At 40.5% G+C, this 15120-nt stretch overlaps 2 protein-coding genes and 1 long non-coding RNA gene across 6 annotated transcripts in view; 2 read left to right on the top strand and 1 right to left on the bottom strand.

Annotated features, from left to right (window-relative positions):
* LOC120715793 (copine-9-like) overlaps window positions 1-15120 on the bottom strand; it is a 207682-nt gene that overhangs the window by 97456 nt on the left and 95106 nt on the right. The gene's annotated exons all lie outside the window — the stretch shown is intronic.
* LOC120715795 lies at window positions 959-6142 on the top strand. The gene is made up of 3 exons (XR_005691735.1): window positions 959-1248; window positions 4767-4859; window positions 5738-6142. It is a non-coding gene; the product is annotated as an uncharacterized LOC120715795 (long non-coding RNA).
* LOC120715794 lies at window positions 10705-14433 on the top strand. The gene is made up of 4 exons (XM_040002956.1): window positions 10705-11032; window positions 12349-12504; window positions 12586-12675; window positions 13633-14433. Exons 1-4 carry the CDS (start codon window positions 10739-10741, stop codon window positions 13942-13944), a joined length of 852 nt encoding a protein of 283 aa, XP_039858890.1. The 5' UTR covers window positions 10705-10738; the 3' UTR covers window positions 13945-14433.

Here is a 15120-nt window from a genome sequence, read left to right as displayed (position 1 = left end):
TATTATCAGAGCTCCAGGCAAGCCACATCAGTGTTATAGTGCTTAAGAAAACCTTCCTTCTCTCAAATGGATGAACCTTTTAAACCTTTAACATTCCATCTTAGAAAGTTTAAATGCTGACTCATTTGATTCCTAGAACAAAGAGAATGTGCAGACTTGCCTTAAATGATAGGGACGGAATAATTATGCAGTAGGTGGGAATTAGTCCAGAAAGAAAGTTGAGTAGATGTGTGAGACTCGTGGTAGTGACCCTTACCCTCCCCCAACTAGATTGTCTGCCAGAAAAAAACAAGCAGCAAGCTCTTCAAACGCAACAGAATTAAAGTGTTGAAACAATCCAACCACTGCTCCAGTTAGGCATAGAATAGTAAGCTGAAAAAACTGTGTTGGACACAAAGTCTAAATATCAAGACTGGAACAATTCAAAGCAGAGTGCAAATATATTCAATTTAAAAACAAAAAAAGGTTTACACAATTCAATAAATAGTGCTAATAAAACTAGATTAAAATAAACTTAAAATAAACAGCAAGGATAAATAAAATGAAGCTCCCAATCTCCATGCAACAGGTATTATGTTGTTAGCCCACAGTCAGATAAATATTATTGAGGTTCTTATTCACCAGGTAAATTATGGAATCAAAGGAAACATAAAATTCAGTTTTTCAGTAGTATAACACTCTATATTCAAACTATAGAACTGCACTTCAAGGAGGAGAGCAGTGTCTTAGTGAATCCAGACTGTGCCCTCTGTGTGTACGTGTAATATTTGTTACCTGAAACTAATGTCAGTGTTTAGTTAGTAATGTTGTTTTATGAGGCTCTGGAGACTTTAGGAACATCTTAGTGTACTGTTGAGCATCATCCATGGAGCTGAAAAACTTTATGGCGCCGCTGGACTGCATTATTCGAAGCCGGGCTTTGAAGAGAAGAGCCGCCTTCAAACCTCACTTGTACACTGAAAAAAATGCAATAGGCTGGTTGTTGAATTTGCATATAAGGATTTCATATATCCAGCTTGACTAATTTCAATTTCTCATCTCAACATAATTTAGTCTTTTCATTTTCACATATTCTTTAAGGATGTTCAGTGTATTAGACTAAATCATGTTGGAAAGAAACAAAGCAGTGATATTTTCTCCTGAAGCTCCACCCCCTGGAAATGTTCAGGAGGAAAAATTGCCTGCACCGTCCGCCATTTTGTCTCTCGCTTTGGAAACTGGAAACCGTCTGGAGTTCTTTTATTGAAGGTAAATAAGAATTTAAAGCTAAAACACCAGTGAGAAAGAGTGTAGACCCTTTAGTTATGTGGACTTTTACTGGTGTAATGTTATTTTTCTGGTATGTGGGTTGTTTATCAAAAACCATGAAAGGCCAACGTAAGGCTCCAGTTAGCTAATGGTAACCGAAATTATGTGATAAATGTGTGATAAATGTGATTAATAAATTAGTAATAATCAAATATAATGGGAAATAAGATTTATATATTTTTTCAGTCTAAATTTACTGAGTATTACAAAGTTGCATCAGTGTCTGTACTAAGTGGTGGTAACTGCAGTGGCTTAACCATTAAACAAGCTAATAGGGCAGGGATACGACTGTTTTCTGCCACAAAATAAAGTAAATTCGTGCTCATGTAAGGTCATATTTATGGGATGTTTGCTTTTCTGTAGCTTTAGTTCAATTTATTCTTCTAAAATCTGTTTTTATTATTACTTTTTTTTTTTTTTTTTTTTTTTTTGCCTGTCCCGTTTGGCTCTTTTGCCATCAGAATTGTTGTCTAAAGGCAAAGAAAGATGCCCAACGGATTTACTTTACCAAATTGACCATCCCAGCCTTGCCGTAATGGTCCATTTGATTCACCTTTTATTGTTTATTTTATTTTCACTTACTGAATACGGGACAGACTTGACTGGGGGAAGAAGGGAGAAAGAAAGAGGGAAAGAGAAACAGCTGAGAAGAGGGACGGGGGAGAAGGGCAAAAGACAAAAACCAACAGAATGAGCAGAAGAAAAAAAAAGAAAAAAAATGCATATATCAATCACCTGGATCACCTGCTGAGAAAGAAAAAAGAAAACAAGCAGAAGAGAACAAGAGTAATAGAATAAACAACATCACAATGATATATGGGAATATGACAGTAAATACTAAATATTAAACATAAGATCAACATGACACAGTGTGCTTTGAGGTAGAAGCCAAAAAGGGTGTAGTTTGTGGGTGTGATCACCCGTGTGTACACCTGTGAGCATGGACGCGCTTGTTTTTTTTTTTTTAAAAGGTTCCTTCATGTAATGATCTGCTAGAGGGTGTGGGGGGGCCGCAGCCCCGTCCTCCAGGGCATGAAGCAGGTATGGAGGAGATCAAAACTCCAGACATCCAGAGGCCCCCAGAACACAAGAGACCAAGGAAGACCAACAGAGGGGCAGCCGCGCCACTGTCCCAGAAAGAGCTGAGGAGAGTCCCAGATGAGGGCTCACTCAGCAGCCGCGGAGCAGAAGCCAGGGGGAGTTGCAGTGACGCGCCCGTGAGCTCCGCCGGCAGCCAGCCGTGCCTGAGTGACTGAGCCCCAGGCCGAGAGGCCGGGGGCACCCCACCTCCAAAGTGGCCCGAGCGAGCCCCAGGCTCCAGGCCCCGATAAGCGGCCGCCAAGGAGTGAGCCGGTGTGTACCTGGACGCCCACCCCCGGACACAAAGAACCACCAACGCACCGATGTCTGAGGGAGTCCGCCACTGGCAGCGGAAGTGGTGGTAGGGGGAGATAGGCCTCCAAACCTTGGAGGGCCTAAGATGTCCCCAGAGAGGTGGCGCCTGACACCCAACCTGACATATAGACACAGAAATACAGGCACACACATATACAAACATCCATTCCCACCCTCATGCTCTCATATGCACTTACTCCACACTCAACCAACGTGGAGACAGACATAAAGAGACGCTGTACACACAATCACACTCCCCAAGCATACTCTACAAACCAGGTCTAGGTACCCTTGCCCCTGGAGGGGGGAACTGCACCCAGACCCAGGTGGTGTTACCCTTTTCCCTGCGGTGGGGGGAGGCAGACCGCCCCGACTCCGCAGCAGCAGGGAGGCCCCACACTCCAGACCGCAGTCGGACGGCCAACTCCTCCTCCTAGCCCCCCCGCTCCAGCAGGTCGCAGAGAATGGGGGTGAGAGAAGACTCCAAACCTCCCTCCACCCGCTCATTGTAGTGTTGATGCATGTGTGTTCTAAGGTGCATTTAAAACCCAGGAGGGCATGGAGCTACCTGCCAGAGAGCAGCAGGTAAGCGCATGGTCCCTCCTGCTAGCCCTCAATGTCTACGTGTATTTAACATTGAGAGATGGGCAACGACGCCAGGGGTGGGGTGTACACCCTGATGGTACTTTGGATTCTGTGTATCGTGCCCACCCCCAAGATCCTATATGTATGTGTAATGAGAGTGTGAGTAATGTGAATGTCTAAGTTGTGGGATAAAATTGAGGCAGAGGCAGCCAGAAGGGGACAGGGGGGGTGGTAGCCTCCTCTGCACCCTGGTGACATACCCCTACTCCAAGGTCCTGCATGTGTGGGTGGTTGTGGTGGAGCGGGAAGAGTGAGGCAGCTGGAGATGGGGAGGGAAGGAAGGGAGGGGCAAGTGACCCCTCCCTGGGGCCAGCTCCCCCGCTGACCCCAGTAGGCACCCCCATACTCCGCGACCCGCCAGGGAAAGGGGGCCCAGGCCCATCCAGACCGGGGCCCAGCGCAGCAGCGCCTCCCGGCCCCACAGAGCCCGGGACAGTCCACCCAACCCCACCACAGAGAAAACTGCACCCACCCCACCATCCACTCATCTTCCAGACTACATAAGACAATAAACACCCAGGCTGAGATCTTCCTCCACCTCTCCTGTGTCTCCCCCTCCTGCAGAGAGAGCCCCTGAGGAGAGGAAAGCTCCTGCGAGATGTGACAATCTTCCCCACCAGTTGAAGAGCCCCCCAGGTGGCTCGATGCACCGGCGGCACCCTGCTCCAGGGCTGGGCCCCCATGCACCCACCCGCCCCCAACCCCCGCCACACCCCCACCAGGACCCAAGCCCCCGAGGCCCGGCCCGGGCCCCAGCCCAGAGACGGAGCGCCCCCAGAACCTCACGCCCATCCCGGACCCACCCAGGGGCAGCCAGGCTACCAGGTCAGTAACCCACGTCCGTCAGCACAGACCCTCCCCTAGCCCCGCTGCACGCAGCCGCGAGGAAACAGTCACCTGAGAGCCAACAGAGCCCCTAACCGGACATGACCGCTACCCCGGGTTGAGCCCCCCAAGGAAGATGCCTCCGGGGAACCCCCCGGAGTTTTTATTATTACTAATATGGCTGCTCTGTTGATCAGCGGTGACATTACCAGCACATAGCCACAGCCGCTATAATGCTGATAGGATGATGTTGCTTCTGCAGCCAGCAGCGAGAACACTCAATACACAGATTTAAGATTCAGTGTAACAGTTATCTAAATGTTGCGTGTCCTGTTTGTAAGCCCAGAAAATAAAATTAAATAAAATGACAACCTCTAGCTTCAAGCTAATGTAAGCTTCATGCTATTGTGAGGTTGTTAAATTTGCAAATATGCGCTTCACATATTCTACATGAATCATTTATATTTTTGATCTAAACATAATTCAGTCTCACGCTTTTCACTTGTTTTTAAAAGACTGTTCAGTCTTTTTAAATAAGTCAATTAAAATAATCGAAAATAGTTATGTTTTCTGTTGAAACCCCGCCCCTATAGGGTGTGTTCTGCGAGGGAAGATTGACCGTGGTGTCTGCCATTTCTTCTCTTCGTGGGAGGCGTACGTTTGGCGCAGAGCTCTACTTTGTCGAGGTAAATTAAACTTAAAACTAAATTTTCGAAAGGAAATGAAGATAAAATCTATCAGATGTGTGAATTTTTACCGAGGTAGTTTTTCGTATATACTGCTGTTGAGCAACATAATGGAAAATAAGAATTATTCCTCAAATTAAGTGACGATAATGCTAGCTTAAGCTGCAGGGCAGTATTATGCGTGTTAACATCTTTTCCAACAAACTTGTGTGCATTTAGTTAACTGGTGTTAGTAAAAATGTTTTACAAAAAAAAAGAAAGGTATGAAGGGCCTGCAGTAGTCATTAGTGCCAGAGAAATTGTAAGTTTTTTGTATTTTCTGGGTCATTGTGACAATATAATTATTTGAAATGTATTGACTTTTTCTTTACAGATATTTGGTGCTTGTCCCTGCTGAGAGGCAGATTGTTGTCACTTCAGAGCAATTCTCTAGTGCTGTTCTGTAGTGGTATTAAAAGTTAATGTTGTAATAATATTTCGTTTGTTAGTGAAGATTTGCATATGTTATCTTACTTTTTGTAAATTTTATTTTGCAGAAAGATCAAATTAAATTATGTAACTAAGTATTACTGAAAGAGAATTTTGGTGGCAGGATACAGATGTGTAATATTCCAGTTATCAACATTGTACTTAGTTTTAAGTTTTTGGATTAGGTTTGGGTTGCCACATGGAATATTTTTTTTTTCAGATAAAGGTGCGTAGTAATTTACCATATATCTGTAATGCTTTAATCAGATGGAAAATTACTTTAATGTATAATTAATAACCATGATTAGTTTATTTTTAAAACACACATAGAACTATGTTGAACAGTTTGTCTAAATCTTTAATAGATGCTAAATGTTTTTATAATTGATGCAAAATTTGATTTTTTCTAGATATCGTATTCTGCCTGTGAAACAAAATTTACCTCTGTCCTGAGTGTCCCTAAAGGCTCTGTAGGGGTGGTGAGTGTTTGAACTATAAATAGGGCAGTACTTAAGGGGTTTAAGTACATTTAAGCTCTACTAAATTGCATTGCAAATGTTAATGAATCTGTCTCTCTCCCTCTCCTCCTTCTCCAGTGAATGTGGCAGTGTAAAGGGTGCTCAGTATCAGTTAAAGGTAGATTGGAGCTACTTAATCATTACAAACTCAAACATTTTGGACGTACTTCCCGTTATCCATGTACGTATTCAAAATGCCCATGCACATTTAAGACATGGAACGCCTTAATTGTACATCAAAGTAGAGTGCATTCTTCACAAGACAGTCAGACATTGAAAGAGTTATCTATATTTAGTTGTCACTTATGTTCCTGCAAGAACTTGGCAAATGAAAGGGAGTACTTTATTCATATCAACTCACATCTAAAGAAAAATGAAAATGTTTCTTGCATGTTTGTTGGTTGCAGTTTTCAGACTTGTATTTATGGAACCTTTAAATCTCACAAGAGTCGCAGACATACACCCCATAACCTTGCAGATTTGAAACCAGGTACTGTGAAGAAATCTACAGTAGCATCTCTGTCATCATTTCCTGATGAAAAGTGTGAGGAATTTGTCGAGGAGGATTCAAATTGTATATCGGTAGATTGCAGTGATCAAGATAAAGCCCTGCCAAATGCAATAGAGCAGCAGCTTGCAGCGGCCTTACTGAAGTTGGAGTGTTTAGTACATGTGCCAGGTACAGCTATTGATGAATTTTTACAAGAACTTTATCATTTAAAAAGCGCTGCATCAGTCCCAGTATCTGGAGACTTCATAACTGACATCTTTAGCCGTCACCATCTTCAAGTTGAAGACTCTGTAGTTGAAGAAATCCTTGCAGCAGTTTGTTTATCTGACCCTCTTCAAAACGCAATAGGAAAAGGAGGCCCTCTTAGCACCACATATCAACGTAAACAATTTTACAGGGAAACGTTTGGTGTTGTGGAACCAGTTACCTACATACTTGATCAAAAAAAGAAGCGCACCTTTCAGTATGTCCCACTGTTACAATCATTACAGCAACTTTTAAATAGAAAAGCAATTCTTGATAAGGTACTTGAAAGTCATAGAGGAAAGGACGAAACTGAAGTTGACCCATCTTGTGAGTACAGGTCTGTTGAAGATGGTTATCATTTCAAAAACAACTGTTTCTTGAATGCTGATGAGTTGCGTATATCACTTTGTTTGTATGTAGATGATTTTGAGACCTGCAATCCCCTAGGGACGTCTCGAAAGAAGCACAAGCTTTTTGGTGTTTATTGGATACTAGCAAACCTGCCCCCAGGCTGTCACTCTGCTTTATCATCTATTTATCTTGCTGTGCTTTGTAAAAGTGATGATGTTAGAGCATATGGTTATGACAAAGTTTTGGAATCTCTTGTGGAAGATCTTAAAAGTTTGGAGGACCATGGTGTGTATATTGCTTTGTTAGGGAAATCTCTCAAAGGTACTTTGCATAGCATTGTGGCTGATAATTTGGGAGCACACAGCATTGCTGGCTTTGTTGAAAATTTTTCTGGTGATTACTTCTGTCGGTTTTGCACAGCAAAACGTTGTGATAGTAATTCTCACAGTGTTGCTTCAGGTTTTTTTGGCCTCCGAACTAAAGCAGTTCATGAAGAACATGTTAAAAAAGCCTCTGAGAACAGCACACAGTACTTTCGGGTTAAACAAGATTGTGTTTTTGCAAAACGATTGTCACATTTTCATGTAGTCTCTGGTTTTCCCCCTGACATTGCTCACGACTTATTTGAGGGTATTGTGCCAGTAGAGGTGGCTCATTGCTTAGCATCACTGATATCCAAGAAGATTTTTACAATAGATGAGCTAAATAAAGCTATATTGTCATTCCCCTATAAATGGTCAGACAAAACAAACAAGCCACATGTTGTGCCACAGAGACTCTTGGGTCTGAAAACAATTGGAGGCAATGCCCATGAAAACTGGAATTTGCTGAGGTTGCTCCCATTTTTAATAGGACATCGTGTGCCAGAAAATGAGCCAGCATGGGTTGTATTGATGGTTTTAAAAGATATTGTGGAGTTAGTTGTTGCCCTTGTACATACTGATGAGTCCATCTCGTATCTTGAAAGCAAAATAGTTGAACACAGACAAAGGTACTATGAGCTGTTTTCCTGTGTCAGACTTCTACCAAAGCATCACTTTCTTGAGCACTATCCTCAGATGATAAGGTACTTTGGCCCTCTTTCAGCAGTATGGACAATGCGATTTGAAGCCAAACATCGTTTTTTTAAGCAAATTGTCAAACACACCAGTTGCTATAAAAATGTACCTTTGACTTTGGCTTCAAAACATCAGCTGATGATTTCTTTCCACATCAGCTCACCGTCATATGGTAAATGCAACCTAGATGCACATCATGCGTCCCCAGTTCCAGTTGATCTACTGAAAGAGGACGTTTGTCAAGCTATTAGGTCAAAACACCCTGGTACATGTGAAGTATATCTTGCCAAAAACGTGTCAGTTATTGGCATAACCTACAGTGAAGGGATGATAGTTACTCATGGTTCAACATCCGGATTACCAGAGTTTGCCGAAATTATTCAGATGTGTGTTATTAATGAGAACCTGTTTCTCATTGTCAAAGTGTTGTGTGGGTGGTACAATGAACACTACAGAGCCTTTGAATTAAGTATGTCCCCTTCAAGAGAAATCAAGCTTCTAGCACTGAGTGAACTCTGTGACACTTATCCGTTGGCTGATTACATGATTGGCCCAATCCGAATGGTGACCTTAAAAAGACATATCATCATAAAAGGTTGGTTAATTAGGAGTTTTGATTAGTTTGCAGTTTTGTTCTTACTTGACTGCACTTTTTGTTTTTGTTTGGACATAGGGCTACAAGACAGATAATGTGCAGTGCTTAACACATTTGTTTGACCACCCAATGTAAGGTTTAATGTAGATCTGCCCTATATTAACAGTATTGGTAATTACCAAAATTATTACCACAGCCAAGGAAGTGATGTCTTCAAGGTCAACTTAAGGATTTATTGGTGGAAAATTCACAAAAAGTCTTTTAACTTAGAAACAGATTATTACAAGTGTAGTTTTTATTGTAAACATAGATTGTATCATTTAACTTTTTTTAAAAAAATATTATGTCACTTTCGACCTCTGACCTCTCCTTCAAGCTCAACAGATTTTTCTAAAGGTCAAAGTGACAGTAATGTTATATAGAGCTATTTAAAACTATGTTTCTTACTGCCATTGGTTATATTTACAAAATATAGTCATACAGGGATTCTAAATATCAAATTTCTTTGGCTCTCTGATCTCTTCTACCCAGAGAGTGAGCTGGCTTGGCGGAGGTTTGCACTCTATGTGCTTCCTCTGTTTATGTTTCTGTAATGGTCAAAGTATATTTGTCTTATTTCTAGTCAAAAAAGATCATCAGTGCATCTTGAAACTGGAGAATTTTCACTTGTTCACTTGGCAGATTTTTTAAATTTATTTCAAGCAAAAACAACTTGTATTAGGTGAAAATTCTTCAGTTTTAAGATGCACTGTCTAAAAACAAGTTACTATATCTCACTGAAATGTAACTCTGTAGCTGAATGTGTATTATTTTAAGTGTGATGAGATTATTTTGACTAGAAAAAAGACAAATATACTTGGTAAGATTTTGAGCTTTTGCTGTGAAATTTCAGTTAAGTATCAATCCTGAACAGAAAAATAGATTTTAGTGGTGGATTGTGCTTGATTAATTTCTGATTTCTCAGAGAAGTCTAGTATGCCAGCTCACATTTGCATATAAAAAGATGACTTCAGTTTTAAACTCCTCACTCCTGTTCTTAATGTTAAAATGTTGGTAATGCACTGAAAAGGAGAATGACTTCTAAACTTTTAATTCTAAAATATTTCGTTTTTCTTTCTTTTTTGGGGGGGGGGGCTTGTGGTGTAATAAGTTTGTTAAACACTGGATATGCAGACATAATGTTTATTTTTTGGGGGGGCTACTTTTGATTTTTCTATTTTTTCCAATTTAAATTGTTAATTTTCTTGTGGGCAGCTTATCAATCTTTTAATTATCTGTTATGTAATTTTTAAGTTTGAGATTTAATTATTCAGACGTGTTTTTGTGATTGATCATTTCACATTTTTTTTTAAAGTATAGTGTTCTTTTACATCTATTTCGCAGATTAAGGATATACAATGGCCCCGGCAATTCTCAAAGTGATTTTGGGAGACAACAGCAGTCAGAGGCTGACTTTTCACTGTGGACTTCCAGGATCCGTTATTGAACTTATTGAAAAAGTGCTAAGACAGTGTGGCCTCAATAATAGCAACTTCCGGCTTCAGTTCATGGATCCACTATTTGGGAATGAGTTCATGAACCTTACTTCAATGGATGAAATACAAGATAGGGGAACAATCAGAATGACTTCCCTGGCTGAAGGCTTAACTACACAGTCTGCTGAGGCTGATGAAGTTGATGCTTCATGCAGTTTTGGTCTGGATGATTCCACCTCCCGGTCCAGTGGATGTGTTGATACAGACATACTCTCATCACCAGAATCTGAGGCATCCTGCTCATCAACCTCTAGGGCATTGTGGCCAAGGGTTTTCTGTGTTCCTCAGTTTTCCTTTGATGCAGAGCTAAAACTTGAGCGAGGCAATGCAGCATACAAAGAAAAGGGCACATTGCTTACTCCAGATCCTAAACTAAAGTCGCAAATTCTTGAAGGCCTCATTCAAGAAATTGTCAGATACAAAGTTTATGTCACTGATAAAGACTTTAACACAGTTGGTGAGGCCCCCATCTCAAAACATCCTTGTCTCACTGAGAGGGGCTCCCTCACAGGATATGCTGGATGGAAAGATAGCTTAAAGAATAAACTGGCAAGTTACCGCACTCAATTAAGAAAGTTAGGATGCCCTGAGGTGATTATGAACTCTGTGACACAGAAACCAGGGGGCAAATCAAGTGCTGCTTTTGCCGTTAAAAGACCACGGCGGTCTGAAGTAAACTATTGTCCCCCCTATCCGGTTGGAGAATCTGAAGATAGCCTTGAGACTGTGAGAGTGGAGCTTCTTTTAGATGTGAAGAAGACAAACAACCGGGAGGTGGTGAGAATGAAAATGGAGAAAACATTTGCATATAGGAGACATGAAGTAGTTTGTGACACACCCATGATCAGCGACTTCCAGGCAAGATGGCCAGCACTCTTTGAAGTGAGCGAGGTATGTAATTTGTGAATTCTTTTGTGAAGATCATTGTGTTTTAATGGTATCCTGTAATAGAACATTGACAACATTTACGTTGTCTGCCAGGTTTGTGGAAAATGTCAGAAGTCATTTTGAATTGTAAAGATTTTTTGTTATTGATTATAGCACCTGAAGCATACACTGTATATAAAAGATAGAAATGGTTTCTAGGTCTGCTGACTTTATCTTTGACCTCAGTAAACATGGTTTATGGTTCCTGAGTGTTTGTGGTCTAAGTTGCTAGTTTCACTGCCCGGCTTGGACAGTCTTGGTCGTTGTGTCCTTGGGCAAGACACTTCACCCGTTGCCTACTGGTGGTGGTCAGAGGGCCCGGTGGCGCCAGTGTCCGGCAGCCTCGCCTCTGTTAGTGCGCCCCAGGGTGGCTGTGGCTACAATGTAGCTTGCCATCACCAGTGTGTGTGTGTGTGTGTGTGTGTGTGTGAATGGGTGGATGACTGGATATGTAAAGCGCTTTGGGGTCCTTAGGGACTAGTAAAGCGCTATGACATGGTGTTCATTGTACCCATTAATATGGAAAAGGACAGTGGACTAGTGTATGCTCATTGGCTAACGATTTTTGATTAACTAATGAGGGTACAGTGTCTCTTGATTCCATAGGCAGATCTACACTGTGCTAATGACGTGCTATTTAAAAGAAAGCTGGAAGGGCAACTGTGGAAACGCACAGCTTAAGACTTCAAATTAGAAATTAACAAGTGGTGACATCATTCTCTTTTTATATACAATCAGTTGTTATAAAGCCACTTCTAACGCGAGCAGTTGTGTAACTTTTTTCCTCTGGAAGCCTGTCGAAATTAAGCTCTACTGATGGAGGGTTGTCAATCTGTGTGGCCTGTGACTTTGTTCTTGTTGTAGGCTTTAGCTCAGGAGGTAGAGCAGGCCATCTACTGATCAGAAGCTTAGTGGTTTGATCCCTGGCTCCTCAAGTCTGCATGCCAAGTATCCTTCGGCTACAAGAGATACTAACCCCAATTGCTCTCTGATGCGTTCATCGGAGTATGAATGGTAGTTAGGAAGCACTAAAAAACTTAGAAAACAGTGTTTGTGTGAATTGATGTGATTGGATGAATGCGGCATGTTGTATACAGCGCTTTGAGTACTCCGGGAGAGTAGAAAAGCACTATATAAAAATCAGTCCATTTCACCACAAAAGTGAGTGGGATGCATAGCTAAAAATTAGTAATATGAGAAAAAATATAAGTTGTTGTAAATGTGACCTTGTTACATTTGAGTTCGTGACTGTATTTTTATGTGTCAACTTCTCTTTTTAGATAAATGCAGAGTTTAGGCGGATTACCACCATGCCACTGCAGTCCCGATTTCTCTCGCAAATTGATGTGCTATCGGACAAATTTATAAAGGTGTTCAAAAAGCGAGGAGGACACATAGGAAGAAGACTGCAGAATATTCTGGAACCCATGGCCCAGGTAAGAAAGAATTTTAATTTGTGTCTACAGTTTAGAGAAAATAATAATTTTAACAAAATGCTGCTTGTCACCCTTTGCCAGGATGATGTTGATCTTGTGCGTGAATGTATTATCAAGGGGCTCTGCGTGTACCTCAACGAAGACCCCAGCAATTTAATGACAGAACATGTGGTAAGTGTTATTAAAGAAGGTCATTTTTATTGAAAATAAATGTGGTTGCTTCATGAACTAACCCCCCCCCTCCCAAAACTTAAAAATCTAAAATCTCTTACCCCTTGGCTGAAAAAGGCTTTTATTGCCACAATGACGCGTGGACAACTGAACAACAAAGTCATGTCGGATTGTCAAATTCATCCCATTGGTGCAGCTACTAAAAAGATTTTGAATCTCAGTGACATTGACCTCTCGGATTTTGAAAATGATCTAAGATTTTCAAAATTGTGCCACAGGTGTATCGATACCACTGGCGGCCCCCAGTTTGTATGTCTTTTTTTTATTCTAAAATGAATAGACATATCTGAAAAGGATTAGACTATATTTAGCTATGAAACCTTGTTTTATATACATGCTGACATGCCACAATTTCACTTTTTAATGGACATATTTAATAAATATTGGGGCCACTTTATTTATTAGACAAAATACTGTATGGCCTGGAAGTGTTTATAAAAAAAATATTTATGAAATACTTGGATACAGCTAACGTCTTTGTTTTGGATCATAGTTTAGCACAGTTCAGATGTTAGTATCTCACGGTTATTGCAAAAACCAAACTAAATCAACAAGCTTGTTTTGTGTCATTCACTTTGTAAAAAATACTGCTTTATTCAGCGTCCTTTCTAAACCATGGCAAAATGTAGTTATCTACTAATAAATGGGTTGAATGTCACCTTAACCAAGAAAGAGATACAGAGAATTGTCTATATGGGTTAGAGAAGATATTATGTTTAGGTGTTTTACCTTTTTTTTTTCTTCTACATGCATTAGGACCACGTGTTCTCTGAACACCTCTTCAGAGAATGAAGAGGCGTTCATAGTTGAACACTTCTTCATTCTCTGACAGTATTCTGCTTCTTTGCAATGACCAGTGTTCTGTTGAATTTAATTTTGGGAATGTGTATTTTCCAGGCCACAGATGAAGGAGTTATCCAACAATCTATTGAGGAAACAACAATGGGAATCCATATCATCAAGTCAAGAGATGCCAGTGACAGCCCTGAGGACATTGGGATAGTCCTGGAAGGCCAGAGAGTCTTGCAGGATTTGGACAACTGTGCCCTAGCAGCTGCTATGCTATTTGGATTAATGTACACTTTGAACCTGACCTACCCACCAGAACTGAAGTATACCTTCGAGGTATTCCAGAAACTGCTTATGGAGCTCGAAGGGAACAGCCTTTCAAAGAAGGTACAGGTTCTCAAGAACAGACTGTACGAGTGAACAGTTATGACATGGAAACAATATGTCTACCTCTCTGAATATGTTCCATTGATTCTTTTTTGCCAACACTGGTAAAATTACAGTATATAGCGAAACTGATTTTTCTCACAATTTTATAGGTTTTTACTGGTAGGAGCAACTTTCACTTTTAACTTTGGGGCCATCATTACTATAGCATTCAATGTTCATTTTTCAAGCCATACTCTTTTGAGGAATAGTTTGTACTCTAGTGTTTTTTTTCTTGTTTTCTTGGTTTGTTTGTATTTCTCATCACATTGAGGCTGAGTGTGCCACACTTTCTGCTTCTGCACAAATTTTCAATCAAGGTGTATTGCCACTGACATAACTCAGTCCCATTCAATTGTAAAATGATCGTTGCATCATTGCCGTCACCAAAGTCATTTTGAAGCTGGTAACTGCTCTCAGGTCAAAAGCCTGAAGTAATTGAAGCAGCTGTTTAGAAGGCATACAATTTTTAAGTTCATTGGACATGGTTACAGTAATTTTGGTTATATTGTGATGTTTCACTTATAGAAGGAAGCCAAAACGAATCACATTTTAGGGCTCTTGGTTTTGTGTTTGTGGGTGAAAATGTTATTTTCAAGCTTTTCTTCGTCACATTTTAATATTTGCATTCCTGTTGCCATAGTGCCTTACGGCTCTTACATTTAAAAAAAAATTACCTGAGGAATTCTCACCTTTTACCTTTGGGCCAGTATTCCTAGAAAATTCAGCGTTAACATTTTCATAGGCCCTAGAATGTTGAATTAAGATCCAGAAGTTGTTTGTGTTTGGTACATTTTGGAAGAGATGCATTCAGATGACTCATGTATAATCTTGAACTGCTGTTACGACTTCCAATTGTATACTGTTTTGAAAAATACAGGTCATTGTTAAAAAATGTTTTGCTTGTTGGTTTGATTGAAAGCAAAATATACAGTACATACAGTGTGTGTGTGTGTGTGTGTGTATATGTGTGTGTGTGTGTGTGTATGTGTGTGTGTGTGTGTGTGTGTGTGTGTGTGTGTGTGTATACACATATATGTGTATATAGCATAAAATTATCTTGTCAATCTAACACATGGTAGTCAAATACAATTAACATAAAAGAACTCTTTACATTTTACATAACCAGTTAATGTCTGATAAACAAGTAGTTTCTATAAATATTTGACA

Source organism: Simochromis diagramma, unplaced genomic scaffold (genome assembly GCF_900408965.1).
Source record: "Simochromis diagramma unplaced genomic scaffold, fSimDia1.1 OVJJ01000646.1, whole genome shotgun sequence".
Classification (NCBI taxonomy): Eukaryota; Metazoa; Chordata; class Actinopteri; order Cichliformes; family Cichlidae; genus Simochromis; species Simochromis diagramma.
The sequence above is the reverse complement of the archived record's forward strand: the minus strand, read 5'-3'. Positions and strand labels throughout refer to the sequence as shown.

Excerpts from the sequence above, each read along its gene's own strand:
- LOC120715794 (XM_040002956.1), top strand. The coding sequence starts at position 10,739 with ATGAACTCTGTGACACAGAAACCAGGGGGCAAATCAAGTGCTGCTTTT. Across the intron at positions 11,033-12,348 it reads CACTCTTTGAAGTGAGCGAG|ATAAATGCAGAGTTTAGGCG; the intron begins GTATGTAATTTG and ends TTCTCTTTTTAG. Across the intron at positions 12,505-12,585 it reads TTCTGGAACCCATGGCCCAG|GATGATGTTGATCTTGTGCG; the intron begins GTAAGAAAGAAT and ends ACCCTTTGCCAG.